The following is a 23626-nucleotide window of genomic DNA, read 5'->3' as shown; positions in this document are numbered from 1 at the left end:
CACTTGATTTACTATGCTGTCCTCTGCAAATGTGAGGTTTTATTTGTCTCTCTGGATGTGTGTCTTAGAAACCTGCTCTATGAACTGTCAGAAAGCATCGGCTCAGAGAACTTAAAGGACATGATCTTCCTTCTGAGGGAATTGATTCCCAAAATCCAGATGGTAAGTGTGTCATATAGAGTAGGGTATTTGTGAGCACTGCCGTAATCAGTGTTGGAATATGCCGGACAGGGTTTTCAGGAAGGGTTTTTATTTGCTGGAGATGATGTCATACAGCGCTTAGAAACATGGACTTCGGTGCTGGACGGGTCTGGATTCTAGTCCTGGTTCTAGCGCCTTGATGTGGGGCGAGTGATTGCAGCTTTCTGAGTCTCTGTTTTCTCATGTGTCATATTGCGGACAATCACACTCCTTCCTTCTAGGACTGTTGGGAGAATTAGACAACATAATGTGGGTAAAATTTGGCACCTAGTAATCAGGTGGTGAGTGGTTAAACTGCTATTGGCACCCACTGTGTTTTCCCGTAGAGAAATGTGTGGAAATGAGGAGGCAGGAAATCATGGCAGAGTGAGAGTGAGTCGTTCATCATCTACATTAGGTGTGCTTTCTGAGGGGCCCTGCGTGTCCTTTTGAGGAACTGTGCATTATCTCCTGTTTAGGGTTTTTGTGAAAATCAAATGAGACATATGTTTGAGGATGTGCTTTGTAGAGGGCTGTAAAGGTGTTTTGAACTAATGGTAGTGTTTTTAATAATAACATAATTGCTGTCTATTAATATTATTGCTATATGGGTCATATTTAAGGGTAGCAAAGTAGCAGCAGGTCTCTCTTCCAGGCCTCAAAACTTTATATGTTTTTCTTTTGAGTCTAATATCAACTTGTAACAAGCAAGTTAGTTAACTTAGGAAGGGGCCACTTTTCAAATTTTACCCTTTAACATTACTTTATAATTGTGCTATTCAACGGCTATTTTGTTTTTTAAAGATTTTATTTATTTATTTGACAGAGACAGAGATAGCAAGAACAGGGACACAAGCAGGGGGAGTAGGAGAGGGAGGAGCAGGGAGCCCGATGCGGGGCTCGATCCCAGGACCCTGGGATCATGACCTGAGCCGAAGGCAGACACTTAACAGCTGAGCCACCCAAGCGCCCCATCAACCGCTATTTTTATTAGATTTTAAGTTATGCAATGTCTGATATACAAAAAACAAGTAACGTGTATAGAAGTTATGAAATGTAGTACTAAGTGAACAGCCATGAACCACCCCCCATGCAACTTAGGAATGCGAGTATCACCCACACTCTCGAGCGTACATTGCACATGTAGCCCTCCCATATCACATTCTCCTGAGATCAACTGATATTATTGACAAATAAAATTGGTTTTCAGAAAAATCACTGAGGAGTGGGAAGCTGTTTTACATGGGGTGGGTCAAATGAGGCCTGTGTAACTAATTCATTAAATATATTTCCTGGTGTCTGACCTGTAGACCTGAGTAGGTTCATTTTGTTTACATTGCTCACAGTCTTTGAGATCTTTTTTCCTCTTTTAGAGCCCTCAGGGATTTTAGCCTCTATATGTTTTGATTAGTCATTTCTTGAGGCTCATTTTTTCTTGAGGTTGGTTGTGGGTTCTGTGGGGTTGGGGACTGAGGCTTACTCATCATTATAGGTCCAGAACCTTGTAGAATCTGTTACAGAATGGTGCTCTGAATGAAAGCATGAATGAATGGGATGGATATAATCTTCCTTTTCTCTTTCTGAGAAAATGGCCTGAACCCTTTCTGTTTATATGCTTTTACAATGAATAACTAGAGAGATTAGCAGGATGAACTAAGCCACCTTGATGGGATGGGCAAAGATACATGGCTAACATTCTTATACTTACTGCCACTTGTCAGAATCTAGTAATTTTCTCCCTTAGATAGCCCCTGAAAGTTCTGATACATTTTTGTTTTTGTTTTTTACACTTCTTTTCTTTTCTTTTTATCTTTTTATTCTTTAAAAAAAAAAACCAACAAGACACAAGTGTAGAAAAATGACATAAAACAAACATACAGATTAATGAATTATTATAAGGCTCATCCTTTTGAAACCATCACCCAGGTCAAGAATTTGAATTTTGCCAGTCACTTGAGAAACCCCTCCATTTACCCCATTCCAATCACAACCCTTCCCACCCCCTAGAAGAACCACTGTCCTGGCTTTTATAGTAACAATGTTCTGATGTTTCTTTATGGTTTTATCATTTACCTGTGCATCCCTAGATGTCAAGTTTAGTCTTGGCCAGTTTTTTTCTTTTGAGTGTTTTTTAATCTACAGGTTAAACTCCTCTCCCTCCAACCCCTCCCTTTCTTTTTTTTTTTTTTAAAGATTTTATTTATTTATTTGAGAGAGAGAATGAGATAGAGAGAGCACATGAGAGGAGGGAGGGTCAGAGGGAGAAGCAGACTCCCCGCTGAGCAGGGAGCCCGATGCGGGACTCGATCCAGGGACTCCAGGATCATGACCTGAGCCGAAGGCAGTCGCTTAACCAACTGAGCCACCCAGGCGCCCACTTTTTTTTTTTTTTTTTAACATTTATCTGTTGAAGAGGCCTGGGACAATTGGCGGGTAGAATTTCTCCCAGTCTGAGTTTTGCTGATTGTGTGTGCTTGGTACAGTTCAGCACGCTCCTGTCTTCCGCATTTCCTGCAAACTGGCAGCTGGATTCAGAGGCCAAATGTCTCAGCATTAGAAGAGATTTCCTATAGTTTGAAAAGCTCTCCAGGTTATTCTGATAATATTCTCTTCCAGCTTAGAGCAGCCTCTCACAATTTCTCCAGTCTCTGGGTTTATAAATACAATGAACCACTCTCTGTGGTTATACCTCTCCCTGTGTCATGAAAGGAAGTTCATACTAACCACGACAGGGTGGGGGATGAGGAGATGGGCAGGAGTCCCTGGTATGCTTCACACCAAGCCATGATTTTCTAGTAGGAAAAACTGGGGAGTGTATTTCTTCCTGTACTTCCTACGTGGGTCTTAGACCTTAGCTTGCAGGCATCTGTGGTTTGTGGCCAGAAGCATTCCAAACATTTTGCCCCCTGCTAAATTAGCTTTTAAGTCATTGAAGGCCCATGCTCAAGTGGCCAAAGGATTTTATGCTTTTCTCATTCAGTACGATAGTAAAAGGAGCAATCACGGTATTTCCCTGTGGCATAGAACTGTGGGAATAGCCGGTCAGATTCAGGAAAAGTACACTGCTTGGGTTCCAAATGATCTCAGCTTTATTCCAAAGGAGATCTATTTCTTCATGTGAGAATTGTGGCTGAGTTATATGCCCTAGATAATCCAGATTGATCTCTATTGGATGTTCTTGAAGTGGGTAAAGGACAATCTCTGAGCAACCCAGATGAAGTTTTAGTACCAGGGCTTCCTAAGGCTGCATTATCTGCTGTTGCGATTGCAAAATATTTTGTCACAGAAATAAATTGTTTAGCAGCCAGGTGGGGAGGGCCTAAACTTCCCTCAGTCAAAAAGGAAAGGTTCTAAATTCACAGGGTCTCTCTCGAGTTAGAAAAATGACCATTGTAGGGTGTTCTGGGATTCCTTTTTGATAACTTTCGTACAAGTTCATAGGAGTATAGCTGCCTTCACACCTTCCGAGAGACCCAAAAACAGTCCGGAAATCCGTTCTCGGGTAGTAATCAAATGACCGTTGGATGTAAAGGAAGCCACACCTAAATCTACTAGCTTAGCAAAGAAGCAGAACAAAAGCTTTCAGACACTTCCTGCTAGTATTTACTGGGGTGGTGTTCTTAAAGTACGGACTCCATTTCGACTGTGTGTGTGTGTGTGTGTGTGTGTAGAAGGTGTCATTTACCAAACATCTCATAAACTGTCTTCAAAGTATGAAGAATTTCCATCATTGCTTCTAGAATCATGTCTTAGTCCCTTTTCTTCCTCCTGGTAGGATGCTGTCAAAAATAGGGTTTCTGTTTTAAGGTTCAGTGAGAGCTCATTTGCATGTGACTTACCACAGAACTTTGGTGGATTCCCTCTGACCCCTTTGCCCAACTGATCAACTCTGGGCAAATCTTTCTGCATCCCCTTCTCTCTTCTGCTTTATTCCCTGGCCAAGCTGTTGGTGTGCTAAGGCTGCAGGTGGGGACATGCACTCTTCTTTGCCTTTTTGGCTCTCTTCCCTGTCCCTGGAATTTCTTGAAAAATTATAATCTCTCAGGGGCGCCTGGCTAGCTCATTTGGTAGAGCATGTGACTCTTGATCTTGGGTTTGTGAGTTCAAGCCCCACATTGGGTGTAGAGATTACTTAAAAATAAAAATCTCTGAAAAAAATTTATAATCTTTCTTTGATCGGTTGAGAACAGAAATCAAGTAAGATTTTGTAACTCTGGGCTTTCCCTTGTTTGTTGCCATCTTGAGTGCCTTATTTGGAAACACCGCACGCACGCACGCTCGCACGCGCTCAGTAACCCTTCTTCATCCTGTGTTATTGCTCAGTCTCCCTCCTTCCCTCTACTGCCAAACTTCTTGAAAGGATAGTTCGTAAAAACTCTTTCTCCACTAACTCAACTCTGGGTCACATTTCAGTGCATTTCAATATGACTTCAGCTTCCTTCATTCCAATGAAACTTCCGCTGAAGCCAACATGAACCTCCTCATAACCAGGTTTTTAGTTTCACATCATTTCCACGTGTGGTTTACTTTGCCCTTTCCTTTCCATTGCCAACATGGCAAAGGAATGTCCTTTTCCATGTTGGCAATGAAGACCTAGTCATCCTTCAAGAATTCCCTCCCAGAGCAGCTTGTGTGAAGTCTGCTTTGTGCCATAGATGAATGATGAATAAATGAGTGGTATCACCACTGAAAGTTATCTTGGAGTCTTCCTTCATTTCTTCACCCACTTCCAACTGATCTCCACAACTCACCAAATTCTATTTCAGAAATACTCCTCAAACCCAGTGCCTCCTCTGTGTTTCCACCACTGGCTTTAGACCAGGTCTTGATCGTCTCTTTGCCAGAGTATTTAATATTACTGCCAGTATTTTCTAATTCCCTTCCTCCCCCAACCTGTTTCAAGACTTCCACTCAAAAACCAATGTGCTCACGTTACTATTCTCCTTAAAAACCACTACTGACACTCCTTGATGCATGGGACACATGCAAAACTCCTCACATACTGTGTGTCTGTGTGTTCCTTCACGGTCCCATACCAGCCCCCTGTTCCGACCATGACCTAGCTCTTATTCAGGGTTTGCACTCAAGCCTCCTTCTCAATGTTCCTGAACATACTGTCCCTTTTCAGCCATTCAGCTGTTCAGTATGTCTGGAGACCTCTTCCCAGTTCCCACCCTGCTGATGCTCATGTACCCAGTGAGATAGTGTGCAGAGGTTCACTTTTGATGAATTACTCTTTTCTGTGGGCTCTAGTGTAAGGTCATTCGTATATATTTTTTCATAACCAGCTTAATACGCTGAGAAGCCCTGTTCACTGAAAAGATTATGGTGCCTTCCACCCCACATGTAATTCAATATTAAAATAATACTAGCCAATTTGTGATTTTTCCCAGCAGCATTTAAGAAATTTTTTTTCTTTTAAAATACTAAATATTTGCCCCCCGTGTCTTTGGTGCCTCTGTTTTGTTGCCGCCCTAATCTAAGTATATCATTTACAGCTGTGAGTGAGAGGCAGCGTCGCTTAATGGCTAATTAGAGGGACTTTGACATCAGACTGCCAGGGTTCAAATACCAGCTCTGCCACTTATTGGCTCTGTGACTTTGGACAAGTTGTTGAATCCCAGTTATCTCATCTTTAAAATGGGGGTTATACCCAGAAACAAATAATACATTATATGTTAATTAATTGAATTTGAATAAAAGATAAATAAAATGGGGGTTATATAGTATCTAGCCTTATTGGCTTGTTTTTGAGGTTAATATATAGCAAACACTGCCCGGTACGTAGTAAGTTATGTATATTTGGTATTTGTTATTAATATAGATAACTTACTTGGAAATGCCTCTTCCCCTGTACTATTGAACTCCTCAGGGACAAACACTGTTCCTTATTCATCATTGCAAAACCTGGTGACTAGTCGCCGTGCAGGTAATGTTTCAAGAATGAATGGATCATCAGAAGGCAAGTAAATGTGACTCCATTGATTCTCTTGCAGACCTCTCTAAGTTTCCTGGCATATCTGGAGAAACAAGGTCTAATAGATGAAGATAATCTGAGGTTACTGGAGGATCTCTGCAGAAGAGTTGTACCTAACCTTATGAGAAAGATAGAAAAATATAAAAGAGAGAAAGGTAACTAGCTTACACTTGCTTGCTTGCACAAGACCATGGGAATTCTTTTTTTTTTTTTTTTTAAGATTTTATTTATTTGAGAGAGCGAAAGAGAGAGAGAGCACAGAGGGAGAGGGAGAAGCCAACTTGCCGCTGAGCGATCCCAGGACCCTGAGATCATGACCTGAGCTGAAGGCAGATGCTTAACCGACTGAGCCACCCAGGTGCCCAAGACCATGGGAATTCTTAAACTAATTGGTCCTATATGACGTTTACTCATCACTCTGATAATATTCTCTTAGGAAAGCCAGAACTTTCTCCCCATCTGTTCATTCAAGACATATTTATTGAATACATACTCTGAACTAGGCTCAGTTTTTGAAGGTGGAGACACAGAAATGTATATAAAGCAAAGCTCCTGCTATCTTGGAGCTTATATTCTAGTGAAGAAAAGTAGTTTCATTTTATTTTTTTTTAAAGATTTTATTTATCCAACAGAGAGAGACACAACGAGAGAGGGAACACAAGCAGGGGGAGTGGGAGAGGGAGAAGCAGGCTGCCTGCCGAGCAGGGAGCCCGATGCGGGGCTCGATCCCAGGACCCCAGGATCATGACCTGACCCAAAAGCAGACGCTTAACGACTGAGCCACCCAGACACCCAAGAAAAGTAGTTTTAGATAAATGTCTTTTCCTCCTTCTTACATGGGGGTGAGAGTATAGAAAAAACATTTTGAATGAAATAACAAAAAAGAAGGAGGCAGGATAGCATAGGGATTACGAATGAGGTCTATGGAGTCAGATTGCCAGGACTCCACTTATTAATGGGGTAGTGGTTCTTTTCTTAACCTTTCACTTTCCCCATCTGTAAAGTGGGGATAATAACAGTACCTACCTCATGGGTGTTTTGAGGATCGAATGAAGTAATGCCTGTAAAATGCATGTCTGGCATAGAATAAAACATGTTGCTATGAATATGTTTGTCAGAAAGTCATGAAAACTTTAATTTTCTCAGAAATTACTATCAGAGAAGAAGAAGAATTTTATTTCCTTGTTTTTTTTTTAATCCTGTCTTGTAAAGGTAATATCACTAAAGGTGATAGCAGAAGGTGGAAATCAAACCTGGTTGCCTTACCATATATCAATATGCTAAGTATTTGTGTTTTTCTAGGTCCTATTTCTCCTCTGTTAAACAGGAGCTACAAATAAAAATGCATGAGTGTAGGGGTGCCGGGGTGGCTCAGTTGGTTAAGCACCTGCCTTCGGCTCAGGTTCTCCCTCTCCCTCTGTTGCTCCCTCTGTTTTTTCTCTCTCTCTGTCAAATAAATAAAAAATTTAAAAAAAATGTATGAGTATATTCATGAAGCTTTTATACCACACCCATATTTTAATTCAGTGAGTCAATTTGGTGTACAAATGTCTTTGGTTAAAAACGAAACTAGCTAAAAGGAAACTTCTCTCTAAGAATTCTATAAATAGGGATCCCTGCTCAGCAGGGAGCCTGCTTCCCCCTCTCCTACTCCCCTTGCTTGTGCTCTCTCTCTCTCTCACACTCTGTCAAGTAAATAAAAAATAAAATCTTAAAAAAAAAAAATGAATTCTATAAATACAAAATGAGTTGAGGAACAAAATATCCTGTTGTTAAATTGATAAAATCTCAAAAAATAACTAAAGCAATGAATAAATGCATAATTTAAGTAAAAGTTATGAAGAATAAAAATGATTCTTATAACCAAAGTTATCAGTGAGAAATAAAAAGCAGGGAGTTGATGTCAAAAGTACATTTAGAATCCTCACTGAACGCTGAATGCTGAGATTTTTTTTTCTGATTACAATTGCCATTTTCCTGTAGTTAGTATCCCCCACAAAATAAACAGGGTAGGTGGTCAGGTGATTTTGGATACTTGAACTCTGGAGAAGGCACTCTAGTGTTTATGTAGTAAATGCCTCAGTGAGTCTTGAGACCTGAACTTTATATCAGAAGAAGAATTCTGATTGTGATTTTTCTTTTCTACAACCTCCCTGCTGTGTGATCTCTTTTGGGTGTCAAAAGAAAACAAACCAACTTGTTTTCCTCTGCTACTCTCACACCAACACTTCTGGAACACTTCTGACATAGATGGCTAGGATTTTTCCATACCAAGCAATTCTCTTAAGTCTCTGCAGATACCAGCTGGGTGTCCTATGATTTAATCCCATTCTGACACTAACCAGAGTTAGCACAGACCTTAACTAAATTAGGTTAAGGGCTCAGTGCCCTAAGACTGCCCCGCCCCCCACTTCAGACACCAGTCGCAAGTTAGTCGGTCCCCAGAATACCCACGGCTTCTGACCGATTTGGCTACAAACTGAGGGTTCCCATGACCCCCTTCAGGTTCAGTCATTTGCTAGAACAGCTCACAGAACTCAGGAAAACTGTTTACTTACTAAATTACTTGTTTATTATAAAAAGATTTAACTTAGCAACAGCCAAATGTAAGAAATGCATACGGCAGGGTATGGGGAAAGGAGCATAAAGCTTCCAGGCCCTTTCCAGGCAGCTTACTCTTCCAGCATCTCTACATGTTCACCAACCTGGAAGCTCTCCAAGCCCCTTCAGTTAGGGATTTTTATGGAGGCTTCATATGTAGGCACAACTGAGTAAATCGTTGGCCGTTATGATTAATTCAACCTCTAGCCCTTCTCCTCTTCCCAGGGGTCTGAGTGTCGGGTGGAAAGTTCCAATCCTCTGACCACAGGTTTATTCCTCTGGCTCCCAGCCCATCCCCCTCTGGAGGCTGCCCAGGAGCCCCAATCACCAGTCATCATTAGCCTCTTATTAGCAAGAGACACTTTGCATTTCCGAGATTCCAAGAGTTTTAGGAGCTCTGTGCCAGGAAAAAGAGGGCAGAGATCAAATATATATATTTATTACTATATCATAGATATCAATTAATATTTCAGTATTGACTTTAGTATAGTCCTGAGAGCTTGGGCTTAATTCTTCCATTTAGGATGAAGGACTAAAGAACTGAAAAGATGGTAAGTGTGCAGATTTTGGACTTTCCCTCAAGTGTATGTGATCCAAAGACAAAGTCCATTGTATCCGATTAGGACACAAGCTCTATTTAAGGACCACCAGGATAATTTCCTGAGTTTTCTTAGCCTTGGTGTTTGTTTTAGTGTTTTAAATTTATTAAAGATAACGTATCATAATTAGAATAAAATTAAATAAAAATTCAAATAATGACAATACAGTTTATCTACTGTCAGCCCATTCCCCAGAGATAATCATTGTTTGCTGTTTGGAGTATATATAGAGAGACAATTTGTGTGTGTGTGTGTGTGTGTGTGTATGTGTAGATAGCTAGATGAATATATATTTAACTAAAATCATGCTAATCATATCCTATAACGTGGTTTAGTCCCACCTAATGTATCTCACATTTCCCCATGTACATAATACAGACATAGCTCATTGTTATTAATGGTTCCATAGAAATACATTTTATATACATAACATTTATTTAATCACCACTTTTGAATGTTTTTTTCTTGAATGGTTTTTTTTCTTTTCCTTCTTCCTTCCTTCCTCCCTTCCTTCTTTTCTTCTTTCTTTATCTTTTTTGCTATAGTCTGAATTCTGGTTTTATTTTTTGAGGTAATGCTTTTGTAATCTCTACTTGTCCATTATCTGATACATTAAATACCATAAGTTCTCGGGGTGCCTGGGTGGCTCAGTCGTTAGGCGTCTGCCTTCGGCTCAGGTCATGGTCCCGGGGGGGTCCTGGGTTCGAGCCCTGCATCGGGCTCCCTGCTCGACGGGAAGCCTGCTTCTCCCTCTCCAACTCCCCCTGCTTGTGTTCCCTCTCTCACTGTGTCTCTCTCTGTCAAATAAATGAAATCTTAAGAAAAAAAAATACCATAAGTTCTGAAATAGTATTTAGTAAAGCATATAGTAATTTTAAGGAACTAATAAAATTATAAGAATAATAAGAACATAAATACAAAAAATATATATATAATAAAAGGAACGAGAATGTAATGATAAAGAAAAACAATTTATAAGTTCACATTTTTTTTTTTCTAGGTGTATGTGTAGGCCTCTTTAAGCAAATGGCACTATAAATCTTCAGGTCCCTATAAAATAATTTCTTTTGATGATTGGTTATCTTGGATCGCTACTAGTCAGATGATGATTTTTGTCTTACTGTCTGTGATTCTATTTGCAGCCTCCCAGGTAGTCTCCCAGAGACCTCCAATAGACAGAGAACCCGAGTCATTGCATCACAGAGGGGAAGAACCATTTTCCCGTTCAGACTTTGAACAGTTGTTAGAAGCCTTACCAGCCTTACCGGTAGGTTCATTGGTGTGTTGGTAAATGTTTAACCACCAGCTCTTCTCTCCACCCTCAACACCCCACCCCAAAAAGAAAGAGAGGGAGAGAGACCCTGATGTGTAGTGTTTGGTGTAAATGTTCCCGCCATGGCTGATTTCATGTTACCGACATGACATCAATTCGATTGCAGAATTTCTGAAACTCTGACAGATGGCTTTCACTAGCTGGTTTGAGTTGACTCCAGGACACCACTGGGTTGTTGTGAGATGGTTCTGTTCTTCTCGATGCGATTTGATCAAGGCCAGCTTCCTGAACATAGAGCCTGGGTAGTCCCCACACGGCCCGTGCTTTTTTAATGCTCAGCAGTCACTGTTTCAAAATTCTTAATAATGTTTGAACAAGGGGCCTCACAGTTTATCTTGCATGGAGCCCCACGAATTGTGTAGCCTGTCCTTTCCAGAGGACAAGATTTGGGTTCCTGTAGTGCCCAGCAGTAGAAAGGTGAGTACAGGGGAAACACCGGGAGATTTGCAGTCTGTTTCTTAACAACATGATCATGATCCTTGAGAGACACATATGACATTCTTTCCTGGGATTTATGTTTCTTCCCAGCAGATTTGGGCAGTTTTATTTTGCTAACATCAGTCAGGATCAATGAAGTTATCTTGGCCTTGAAATTTTTTCTTCTTAATTGTGGTAAAATACAACATAAAATTTACCATCTTAATTATTTTTAAATGTACAATTCAGTACTGTTAAGTACATTTATATTGTTGCATGACCAATATCCAGAACTCTTTCTTTTTTTTTTTTTAAAGATTTTATTTATTTGACAAAGAAAGACACAGTGAGAGAGGGAACACAAGCAGGGGTAGTGGGAGAGAGAGAAGCAGGCCTCCCGCGGAGCAGGGAGCCCGATGCGGGGCTCGATCCCAGGACCCTGGGACCATGACCTGAGCCGAAGGCAGACGCTTAATGACTGAGCCACCCAGGCGCCCCCCAGAACTCTTTCTATATTGCAAAACTGAACCGCTATATCTATTAAACAATAACTCCCCATCCCCCCTTCCCCCTAGTGCCTGGCGAACACCATTCTACTTTATATCTCTATAAATTTGACTACTCAATTTACCTCATGTAAGTGGATTCATACAGTATTTGTCTTTTTGTGACTGGCATATTTCACTTACTATAATGTCCTCAAGGTTCATCCATGTCAGATTTTTCTTCCTTTTTAAGGCTGACTAATATTTCATTGTGTATATCTACCACATTTTGTTTATCCATTCATCCTTCAGTGGACGTGTGGGTTGCTTCCACCTTTTGGCTCTTGTGAAATAATGCTGCTATGAACATGGGCATACAAATACCTCTCTGAGATCGTGCTTTCAATTCTCGTGTGTATGTACCTAGAAGTGGAACTGCTGGATCACGTGGTAATTCTCTATTTCATTTTTTGAGGAACCTTCGTACTGTTTTTCATAGCAGCTGCGTCATTTTGCATTTCTGCCAGTAATGCATAAGAATTCCAGTTTCTCCACATCCTTGTCAACACTTGCTATTTTCTTGTTTTAATGATAGCCATCCTAATGGGTGTGAGATGGTATCTCATAGTAGTTTTGATCTGTATTTCCTTAATGATTAGTGGATGTTGAGCATCTTTCCATGTACTTGTTGGCCATTTATATTATCTTTCTTGGAGAAAGGTCTATTCAAGTCCTTTGCCAATTTTTTAATTGGGTTGTTTGTGGAAGTTTTATTTTTTATTCTTAAATTCTTTGATAGCTTCTTTACTACTTTCATGATTTCATATTTTTACACTTACCATTTTTAATCTTTAAATTTGGAAATAATTTCAATCTTACGGAAAAGTTGAAAGAATGCGAATAATAATAAGAATGCTGTATACCGTTTTACCAGATTCACCTACCTGTTGACTTTTACCCCATGTGCGTTAACCTCTGCGCGCTTTCTCTATCTTTCTCTATCATCCATTTATGTAAACACATAATTTTTTTCTGAACTTTTTGAGAGTAGCTTGCACACATCATGGCTTTTTACTGCTGAATACTTTACTGTGTATTTCCTAAGAATAAGGACATTTTTTTTTTACAGAACTATAGTACAGTTATCGATGCCAGGAAAGTTTACTTAATACTTCCACCACGTTCAGGTGCCACATTTCAATTTTGTCTGTTGATCCAGTAATAGCCTTTACAGCTTTTTCCCCTCCAATACATACTTCATCTGGAATCATTATGGTATTGTCATGTCTCTTTAGTCTCCCTTAATCTTAAACATTTCTACAACTTTTCTTTATGACATTTTTGAAGAATACAGTCACCCCCACTATCATCTTTTGTAAAAAAAAAAAAAAATAGAATTTTCCTCATTTTTGGTGTGTGGTTTGCCTATGATGTGTTTCAAGCTACATATTCTTACCAGAATATTACCTGAGTGAGGTACCCTTCTCAGGGTCTTACTTGTGGAGGCAGCGGTGCCCACCTGCCCCCCATTTGTGATGCTAATTTTGATTATTTGGTCAAGATGTTGTCTGATTTCTTCGTTGTACACGTTAGTTTTGTATAGTTACTATTTTTCCCTTGCAACTAATAAGCGAGTGGTGGGGAGACATTTTAAGACCGTACAAACATCCCACTCTGCATTAAGAATTTCCCCTAGATTGAGTATCCATTGATGATTCTAGTGTGATTCAATATTTACCTTGTTGGTTGCAAAGCAATGATTTGGGGCGTCTGGGTGGCTCAGTCCTTCGGCTCAGGTCATGATCCCGGGGTCCTGGGATCGAGCCCCTGGTCGGGCTTCCTGCTCAGCAGGGAGTCTGCTTCTCTCTCTCATCTGCCTGCCGCTCCCCCTGCTTGTGCTCTCTCTCTCTCTCTCTCAAATAAATAAAATCTTTTATTTAAAAAAGAAAAGCAATGATTTTCAAACTCCAGTATTTTCTCCACGTTTATGTCAGCACTCAGCATTCTGCTATATGTAAGAGCCCTCCTTTCTCCCCCAGAAGTTTTTTTGCCCACTAAATTCAATCCTCCCCCACCCACTTTTTCAACTAGTTTTGTGTATGCTCAGATACTTAACATGCATGTAGAAAATACACACACACACACACACACACACACACAGGACTTTGCTCTTTGCTGTAGAAATTCAGTAGTTTGTAAGGGGTGTGGCTCAACCTTGGTATCTGAAGTGTAGCTGTTTTGCGGACCTTGGACTCTGGCCATGGCCTGGTGGAGGGGGCTGGCTGTCGTGGTGCTGAGAGTGTGGGAGGCTCTGGGAGGCAGCACCTCACATTACATACTTTTTCCTAGACTCTCGGGGTTGAAAGGTGTCTTAAAAGTTATCTAGGCAATCCTGCCCCTGGATAAAATGAAACTTGGTAAATCATCTCATGTTTCATTTGCACCTGACAGATTTTCTCATGTAAAAGAGCACTGCCAACCACTGCATTTAATGAAGGTATCACACCCCCTAATTAATGAATTTAACATTAAAAACCAAATTAATATTTTTGAGTGTGGCATAGGATTTTCTTAAGGAGAGCCACGTCTCTCTATTGAGGAGACCTAACAACAGCTTCCTTTTAAGGCTTTATTTTGGGCCCTTATTATTTGTAAACAGTGGAAAGAAGACTGAATGTGGCCAGGCCACAGGTCATTCATTCCTTCCTCTCTGACACACAGATTTGGGGGTGTCAACAGAAGATGCAGCATTTTCAGGGAAAGAGCCAGGCAGACCTTAAAGCTGATCTCGCGTCCCTGTTCTGGCTGCTTTTATCAGCACAAGAAAGGAGACAAATCAAGAAAACCTGGGGCAGAACCTGGGGAGGCATCCGTGTTGCCCTTAATCCCAGAAAGTTCACTCAGCTGCTTTCAGAACCAAATGGACAAACCCAGTAAAGGGCTTGCTTGGCCCTTGGTTGTTGCTGAGAGAAACTAGCATTTTGCAGGAAGGAAAACGGGGCTTGGGGAAAGAATGGCCGGAAGTGTTTTGGAAAGTGAAACCGAAGTTCTTTTGCATTTTTGTTCCCTCAGAGTCAGGGAATTCTGGTATTGTGCAGCCTGGGAGTGAGGCAGTGCAGCTTTGGTCAGGCTTGAAGATAAATTCCCGCTCTTGCAGCCGGAAGCCCGGAGGGCTCCAGCAGGGAGGCATCCCTAGAGACTTGGGGGCGACTTGCCGGTCACCTCAGACAGGTCTCCTGGGGGTGCCCACCACACGGCCAGCGGCAGGGTTAACACCTCCCCAGAACACTTTTGTGGCTTTCTGTTGCAGGCTGAGGGCAAGGGGTTTGGGGGTGGAGTGAGTGGTGAGGATCATGCACAAACGATGAGGGCCCTCGGTGATGTTTCAATTTTGTATTTGATGATCTAGAACGTTTATGTGGGACTGAAGTCAAAACTGTCAGAGTATACTCAGAGGAGTCTGCATTGTATTCCTGCCCCTCTTCCCCTCCCCCATAGGTTGCCTTTTTTTTTTTTTAAGTTTATTTTTTTATTTATCCTATTGCTACTTTCGGGAAAAAAACCCCAACCATCTCTCCCCTTTATTATAAGAGGGAGCCCGTTAAAATACTGTTCTTCACTTTACTTCCTTCATGTAACAGTATCTCCTGGAGAATATACAGTGTCTTCGGTGTCCTGCTCCACTGTGTGGATGGACCACAGCTCTTTCCTGCACTTTCTGTTGCTGGGCATTCGGGTTATTTCTAGTCTTTAGTTCTTCCAAATAATGCAGTGAATAAATATCCTTGTGCATGTGCCATACATCATATTTTTGTCACTGTGTCTTTGTGAACCTCCTCTCTGAGAAAGCAGAGTCGATTCTCTTTTTGTCAGTCTCTGCGGCTCTTTTCTGTGGCTGGGGACAAGGTATCCGTCCTTCTCTGCGTCAAGTCCAGCTTTTCAACCCTCATCCTAGCTGTGGATTTCCTGCGTTTCATTCATTTCCTGTCTCCTCAACAGAAGGGTTCCTGGCAAGATCAGCCTTCAAGGAGTAATGGTAGGTGTTTCTACTTTACGTAACTTGGATCAGTGTGGCAGGAATAGAAACATCTGATACACACCAAGCAATTTGAGGTGACTTGGGAGAAGGTTAACAAATGAGTGGAGAGTTCATTTCTTATCTCCATTCAGGCATGGATTATACCAGGCTTTTCTGTGGGAGGATGGAAAGGGCGGAGTGGTTTCTGCTTTGAAACCCTTGCGCAATAGCATCTGGGGAATGCGGCAGTTCCTTCCACCCGTTACCTCCCCCCGCCCCCAATGAGCTCACCCTCTGGAAGGAGGGATGGGAAGCCCTGGTAAGGCTGGAACCCACAGGCCAGCATGACAGAGCGGAATGCTGACTCTGTGGAAACGTCTGGTGTGTGGCTCCAGATGCTACTTGTATTTTTTGGAGGGAGAAAGGCCAGAGGGAGAGAGGTCACTGGTGTGTTTAGTGCCCTGAATCCTTGCCCAAAAACCATGACCTCGGGGAAAATATTCCAGAATCTGCTACAGGGTTGAATGGCTTATGAACAAGTTTTTGGTGTAGTCTCTCCATGATATGTAAAGTTTATTAGAGGACATTCCTTATTTTTTTTTTTTTTTTCTGGAAATTTAAACTTCAGAGTCCAAACACTTCGCTTTCCTAGGAATCTCTGCTTTCAGCCTGAGTAGGAGATTGCATGCTACAATCCTGAATGAGAGTTACTATTACCGAGCACTTGTCAGGTGCCAGCCCTGTCCTAAGAGCTTTCTAGGGCTTATCTCCTTGAATCCTTCAGTCACCTGGAGATGGGTACCACGGTTATCCTTGCTTAATGATGAGGAAGTGGAGACTCAGGAGGTCTAGTACTTTCCTGAAGGGTCACACGACTAGAAAGGAGTGAAGCTGGGATCTGAACCCGGCAGCGTGACTCCAAGGCTCCCCCTCCGAAGCCCTGGCTCTGTTACCGTGTAGCTCCAGGAGCTTAGGTAATGGCTTCACTTCTCTGCAAAGTAAGAGTTTCTTTCAGTTTTGCAATTCTGTGGTTTGGAAGTTTGGCCATGACTTCCCTGAACCATTACCTTCTCCTCAGGTGAGGAGGGATTTACAGGTGCTCTGCACGACTACAGTTTGGCTCCCTTTTGGTGTGTTCTGTGGTCTGGGGAAACTGGATTCACTCAGCCTGAGCTGCGCACCCAGGACTGACCCTTAACTATGGTTAATAATTAACTCAGGCCTCAGAGACCGGGGCAGAGCTAACTGGATTCTACTGAAAACTTGTGGGGTGTGGGAGGAGAAAAGCTTCAAGTTTCATTTTCCTGTACTGTCATGTGACAACCCATCATTGGCTTCATCTCTGGGGTGGATTCTTATTTAGAGGAGCCAGGGAGTTTGCAAGAACACTTCAGAGCAATGCATTCCTTAGCCAGGGCTCAAGACATGACTACATTAATCCCTGGGCTGTGGACTGATTTTCCCCCTACCCAGACTGGGTCTCCGGGTTTCCCTTGTCTCCCCTCTTTCTGCTTCGTGGTGTTCGCATAGCCCCTCTGTATCCAGTAACAGACCCGTGCTGCTAAAGCCCATCCAAGCTTTCTGGCAGAAACCCTGGAGCGGATTCATGGGATCCTGACTCCCAGCCCATCCTCTGTCAGGATATCTAAATGTTTGGGGACGCATATTGGAAGAGTCTGAGAACTTCTTTTTCCCTGGTCCCCCCGGAGATGCTGGGAGCATCTGCTGCCACTCTACCTTCTGAAACCAGCACAGAGGTTTAGACGGTTTCTTCAGGTCTTCTCCCTCGAGGGTCTATCCCTTAATGACTTTGAGGGCTCAGAGCTGTTTGTTTCTGTCATTGTTCTTCTTCCTCTCTCTGTGATTATCTCTGCCCTTCCCACCTTTCTCTGAGACACTCAGAGGTGTGTTGACCTTTGGCCAGGAGGGAGGCTGTGCTGTTGCCCTCACAGCCTCACAGGGCCTTTGAATGATTTCCGGGTAGAATTTTCTTTTCCGTTGACCGATGCGACTTCTTTTCTCCTTGGATCAAAGACATACCATGTTTTTAGGAGATCGTGTTAGCCACACAGAGGCCCCACTGAAGCCAACTCAGCTTATTTGTCATCACATGCTGTTAACAATAGCCTTCAAAAATAATTGCGTCTGCCTTCGGCTCAGGTCATGATCTCAGGGTCCTGGGATCGAGCCCTGCGTGGGGCTCCCTGCTCAGCGGGAAGCCTGCTTCTCCCTCTCCCACTCCCCTTGCTTGTGTTCTCTCTCTCGCTGTGTCTCTGTCAAATCAATAAAATCTTTAAAAAAAAATTGCTTGTATTTTAAACTTCTCACTGTGATCTCTACAGAAGAGATTTCTGTGTTTTCAGAGGAGTCAGATCACTCCAGGATCTTACTGTCCGACAAGTGATAAGCATTTGATAGATTTGTTGTCTCGTTAGATCCTTACTTACGCTTTCTTCACTTTGCTGATCCAAAAAGGAAGACACTTTTGCATAAGCTCTTGATTTGCCAAAGTTAAAATACATATTCTGTTATTTGACGCTGCTAATTGACAGTCTGCAGTCTGAATTTTAATCAGTACCTGGCATTCCACCTTAGACTTAAGTGCTTAATTCCAGGCCAGGACCAGAATCTGGAGAACTCTCAGCCTTTGGTACTGATAAACGGAGTGGTTGGTTAGAAACGTGAAACCCTTAAAATGACGATTCCCTAATAAGTGGTTCTATCTCTTCTTCTTTCAAGGAGGCAAATGTGTACAGGATGGATCGGAAACACAGAGGCCACTGTGTTGTTGTCAATAACCACCAGTTTACCTCAATGTCCGATAGACCAGGGACTGATAAAGATGCTGGTAAGAAAATCTGGAATAGTATATCACATGCAAGTTGGGGATCTTAAAGAAATCACTTTTTTATTTTCACATTTTCTTTCTGTAATTTTAATCTTCCGTTTAAATGTAAGGGTGATATCATAAATGTTTCTGGCCTCTTGTATGTCCCTGGTGTTGTAGTCCACCTGGGCTGCTCTAACGAAATACCATAAGTGCGATGGCTTATAAACAACAGACATTTATTTCTAACAGTTCTGGAGGCTGGGAAGTCCAAGAGCAAGGCTCTGACATTTTGATGGCTGGTGAGAGCCCGCTTCCTAGATGGCGGTCTTTGTGCTGCGGCCTCACTTGGCAGAAGGGGCGGGAGAGCTTTCTGGGGTCTCTCTGTGGGCTCTACCCTCCCGACCTCATCACCTCCCAAAGGCCCCACTTCCTCATACTCTAACCTAGGGGTTAGGATTTCAACATAGGAATTTTGGGGGACACAAACTTTTTTTAATTTAAATTTTAGGTAGTTAACATAGTGCAATATTGGTTTCTGGAGTAGAATTTAGTGGTTCTGCTCAGGGACGCCTGGGTGGCTCAGTCGGTTAAGCGACTGCCTTTGGCTCAGGTCATGATGCTGGAGTCCCAGGATCGAGTCTTGCATCAGGCTCCCAGCTTAGCAGGGAGTCTGCTTCTCCCTCTGACTCTCTCCCCTCTCATGCTCTCTCTCTCTCTCAAATAAATAAATAAAATCTTTAAAAAAGCAACAACAACCCAGTGCTCATCATAACAAGTGCCCTCCTTAACACCCATCTCCCATCTAGCCCATTCCCCGCCCACCTCCCTCCATCAACCCTCAGTTTGTTCTCTAGTGTTAAGAGTCTCTTATGACTTGTTTCCCTCTTTCCTTTTCTTCTTTTTCCCCTTCCCATATGTTCATCTGTTTTCTTTCTTAAATTCCACATATGAGTGCGATCATATTGTATTTGTCTTTCTCTGACTGACTTATTTCACTTAGCATTATACTCTCTAGCTCCATCCATGTCATTCTTTTTGATGGCTGAATAACATTCCATTATATATATATATATGGAATATTCCATTATATATGTATGCACACACACATACCACATCTTCCATTATCCATTCATCAGCCGATGGATATTTGGGTTCTCTTCGTAGTTTGGCTATTGTTGATAATGCTGCTATAAACATTGGGGTACATGTATCCCTTTGAATCTGTATTTTTGTATCCTATGGGTAAATACCTGGTAGTGCAACTGCTGGATCATAGGGTAGTTCTTATTTATTTATTTATTTATTTGAGAGAGAGAGAGAGAGAGAGCAGGAGCAAGGGGAGGAGTAGAGGGAGAAGCAGACTCCCTGCTGAGCAGAGAGTCCGATGTGGGACTCGATCCCAGGACCCTGGGATCATGACCTGAACCGAAGGCAGATGCTTAACCGACTGAGCCACCCAGGCGTCCCAGGGTAGTTCTATTTTTCACATTTTGAGGAACCGCCATACTGTTCTCCAGGGTGGCTGCATCAGTTTGCATTCCCACCAACAATGCAAGAGGGATCCCCGTTCTCCATATCCTCTCCAGCACCGCTTGTTTCTTGTGTTGTTAATTTTACCCATTCTGACAGGTGTGAGATAGTATCTCATTGTGGTTTTGATTTGTATTTCCCTGATGATGAGTGATGTTGAGCATCTTTTCATGGGATATAAACATTTAAACCATAGCAGGGGTGTCACCAACCTGCTGAGAGTGACAAGAGTCCCTGACCAGTTAGGACTCTGTGGTTTGGGGGAAAGCATGGTGCGTCAGCTAGAGAAAATCCATATTTGAGTTCTGGTTCCATCACTAACCAGTTTGTGACTGTGGGAGAGTCCTGGGGCCTTGGCTTCCTTATCTGTGAAATAGGATGAAACTTGGGCCTCTGCCGGCTCTCAGGACCATTGTGATAGCACGGTGGGTACTATAAGAAGGCAGGTAGTAAGTTGTAAAATTTTATTGTTATGAAAGTAAAAAAACTCCAAGCTTCAGGCTCTTGGCTGTGCAAGTTTTATAACTATTCACATTGTTTCATCCCTTCATTTTATTGCATTCCACTCAATTTCATTTCATTTTATCATTTCCCCTTTCTCTCCTTTTTTTTTTTACAGAGCACTTGAGGCATGTGTTTGAGTGGCTTGGGTTCAGTGTACATGTATATGATAATGTGACCAAAGGACATCTGGACAAGGTTCTGCAGGAATATAAGTGTCATCCAGGCCATTCTGACGGAGACTGCTTCGTGTTCTGTGTTCTGACCCATGGGAAATTTGGAGCTGTCTATTCTTCAGATGGGACCCTTGTTCCCATTCAGGAGATCACGTCTCACTTCACAGCCCAGCAATGCCCTGGTCTGGCTCATAAGCCCAAACTCTTTTTTATCCAGGCCTGTCAAGGTGAAGAGATACAACGTTCTGTAATCGTTGAAGCAGATGCTGTAAATCCTGAGCGTGTATCCCCTTCCCTTAAGGACAGTATTCCCGATGAGGCGGATTTCCTTCTTGGCCTGGCCACTGTCCCTGGCTACGTATCCTTTCGGCATGTGGAGAAAGGCAGCTGGTATATTCAATCTCTGTGTAATCATCTGAAGAGCTTGGTCCCAAGGTGAGAGTTTTGAGTTGTTTCATCCACCTACCTCTTTATCCATCCATCTGTCTACCTGTTCATCTGTCTGTTCACACACCCTCCCATGCACCCATCCATCTGTCCGTCCATCGATCCACTCATCCATCATCCATTCATCCATCTGTCCATCTGTTTATCCATCTATCCATCCATTCATTCATCATCCATCCATCCATCCATCCAAACATCTGTCCATCCAATAAACCTGTATTGAGCACCAGCATATAACTGGAAGAGAAGATACAGAAATTGAAAAAAACCCACAGTCTCTGCCCTCAAGTTGCTCACAGTCTAGAGGGATAGAAAAAATAGATGGGGGGAAGAGCATCCCCTGTGGCCAACGCACATTGTAAAGCATAGGTGTTATGGGAACACATAGAACTAGTACTTCACCCAGATTTGAAGGATCAGGAAAAGCTAGAGATGACAGATAGATGTTGGGTAAATAATTGGGATGAAAGGCATGCTGGGCAGAGGGAACAGTATGAGTAAAGGTAGGAGGGCCTTTTATTTGTTCGTTTGTCAGTGACTCATATTTGCTGAGTGCCTGTGTGTTGCCTTTGGCATTATAATACCTTTGATCTACCACTGCTCTGACAACTTTCCTTCTGGATCTGTCACATGCTGCTTACGTGCTACTCTGGAAATGGGCCTTCACCATGGTTTAGTCCCAGACCCCATTCTCGGCTCTCTATAGCTCTTGGCAGCTTAAGCTATCCCTGGAAGCCACTTTCTCCATGAAAATGTCTCCCAGATTGCTATCTCTGGTCCATTAATCTCTGAATTTTTAGAGGGCAGAGTTGTTTCATTCAGCTTTATATCCTCATACCTGACACAGTACCTTCTCTGCTGTTGAGCTCCATAAATATTTTCTGGATCAATTAATGATTGACTGAGTGAATCTCCTTCTTCAGGTCAGCCCTATATATTTCTTGCAGCATGCCAGACATCCCACCCTTTTGGTGCCCTTGGACCTCACATTCAGTATGCCTAGTCCTAAATTCATCTGCTCAGCCCTCTCCAGCAGCCTCCTACTCCTGAATCCCCATTTCTAGGAATGGTCACCATGATCTTCTGGGGATTAAGAATTGGAAACTCAGGACTGGAATCTTGACTCAACTTTAGCTTTTCCTTCTTCTTCGCTAATCCCTCCATCCCCACCATAGCCGTCGAAGACCAGTGTCCTATGACTTCAGGGACAAGGCAGTATTTATCAAGGTCTTACTACCTGCCTACTGTACTGGGCACTGAGCTAGGAACTCGGGGTACAGTCGTGAACAAGAGAGACAGAATCTCTTCATGGAGCTTATTGTGTAGTGAGAGGAAAGGAGGTAATGAAAATGTAGGAAGTGAGGGGCGCCTGGGTGGTACGGTCAGTTAAGCATCCGATTCTTGGTTTCAGCTCAGGTCGTGATTTCAGGGTCATGGGATTGAGCCCCATGTCAGGCTCCACGCTTAGTGAGGAGTCTGCTTAAGAGTCTCTCTCCCTCTGCCCCTTCTTCTCTCTTTCTCTCAAGTAAATAAATCTTTAAAAAAATGTAAGTAAGTGAATATTTAAAATAATAAGATAATTTCAGGAAGGGATACCTGCTGTGAAGAAAGCAAAGAAGATAATATAGAGAATGGGGTGGGGAGCTCCTTGAGCAAGGCTTCTTGGTAGAGGTGATATTCCAAGTGAGACTGAGTGATCGGAAGGAGTAGCCGCAGGAAGAGCCTGGGGCAGGGGGCTCAGCTGGTGTGAGACACGACGCAAGGACTAAGAACCAGGCAGGGCCTGCATTCCCACCTGAAAATAGCAATCATGATGAAGGTAAGTAGTAGTAATACAATGATACTAAAAATGATGGTCAGTGGACTGTTACGGTCAGCGTTCTATGTGCTTTACATAAATCACCTCACTTACGTCTCATGCAGCCCCTAAAATGGGTACTCTTAGAGTCCTTATTTTAGAGCTGAGAACACTGAGGCTCAGTGAATTTAGTGTGAAGTCAGTCACTGTGTCTACGGCTGCACAGTGAGTGATGGAGCCGTGATTCACACCCGAGGTCTGTCTCCAGAGCCTGTGCTTTGCTTCCAAGGATATGAATTGCCCACCCCTGGAACATTTTGGGAAATGCTACATATCCTGCAAGCCCAGGCTCAAAAGTCACCTCCTCTGTGGAGTCATCTTCTCCCAGAAGGAAAGTGCTCTTCTTCCTCTGAACTTGCAATGGACGTTGTCTGCTTTTTTTTTTTTTAAGATTTTATTTATTTCTTTGAGAGAGTGAGAGAGTGAGTGAGTGAGAGGGAGCACGAGCAGGGGGAGGGGCAGAGGGAGAGGGAGAGAGAAATCTAAGCAGGCTCCCCACCGAGCAAGGAGCCCGATGCGGGACTCGATCCCAGGACTCCGGGATCATCACCTGAGCCGGAGGCAGACGCTTAACTGACTGAGCCACCCAGGTGCCGCAACAGAGGATTTGTCCACTTTTTATATGGTGTTGATCACATTCTGCCTTGTATTATGAATTTTGTGTATATACCATA

The 23626-nt window shown here is 42.7% G+C and overlaps 1 protein-coding gene across 1 annotated transcript in view; it reads left to right on the top strand.

Moving 5' to 3' along the window:
* CASP10 (caspase 10) overlaps positions 1-23626 on the top strand; it is a 32559-nt gene that overhangs the window by 3429 nt on the left and 5504 nt on the right. The window contains exons 3-7 of the mRNA XM_032404656.1: positions 69-162; positions 6177-6312; positions 10500-10624; positions 18350-18458; positions 20590-21082. Coding sequence (XP_032260547.1) covers positions 69-162; positions 6177-6312; positions 10500-10624; positions 18350-18458; positions 20590-21082 — 957 coding nt within the window. The remainder of the gene's footprint in view (positions 1-68; positions 163-6176; positions 6313-10499; positions 10625-18349; positions 18459-20589; positions 21083-23626) is intronic.

Source organism: Phoca vitulina, unplaced genomic scaffold (genome assembly GCF_004348235.1).
Source record: "Phoca vitulina isolate PV1807 unplaced genomic scaffold, GSC_HSeal_1.0 scaffold1, whole genome shotgun sequence".
NCBI lineage: Eukaryota > Metazoa > Chordata > Mammalia > Carnivora > Phocidae > Phoca > Phoca vitulina.
This window is presented reverse-complemented; position numbering and strand designations above follow the sequence as displayed.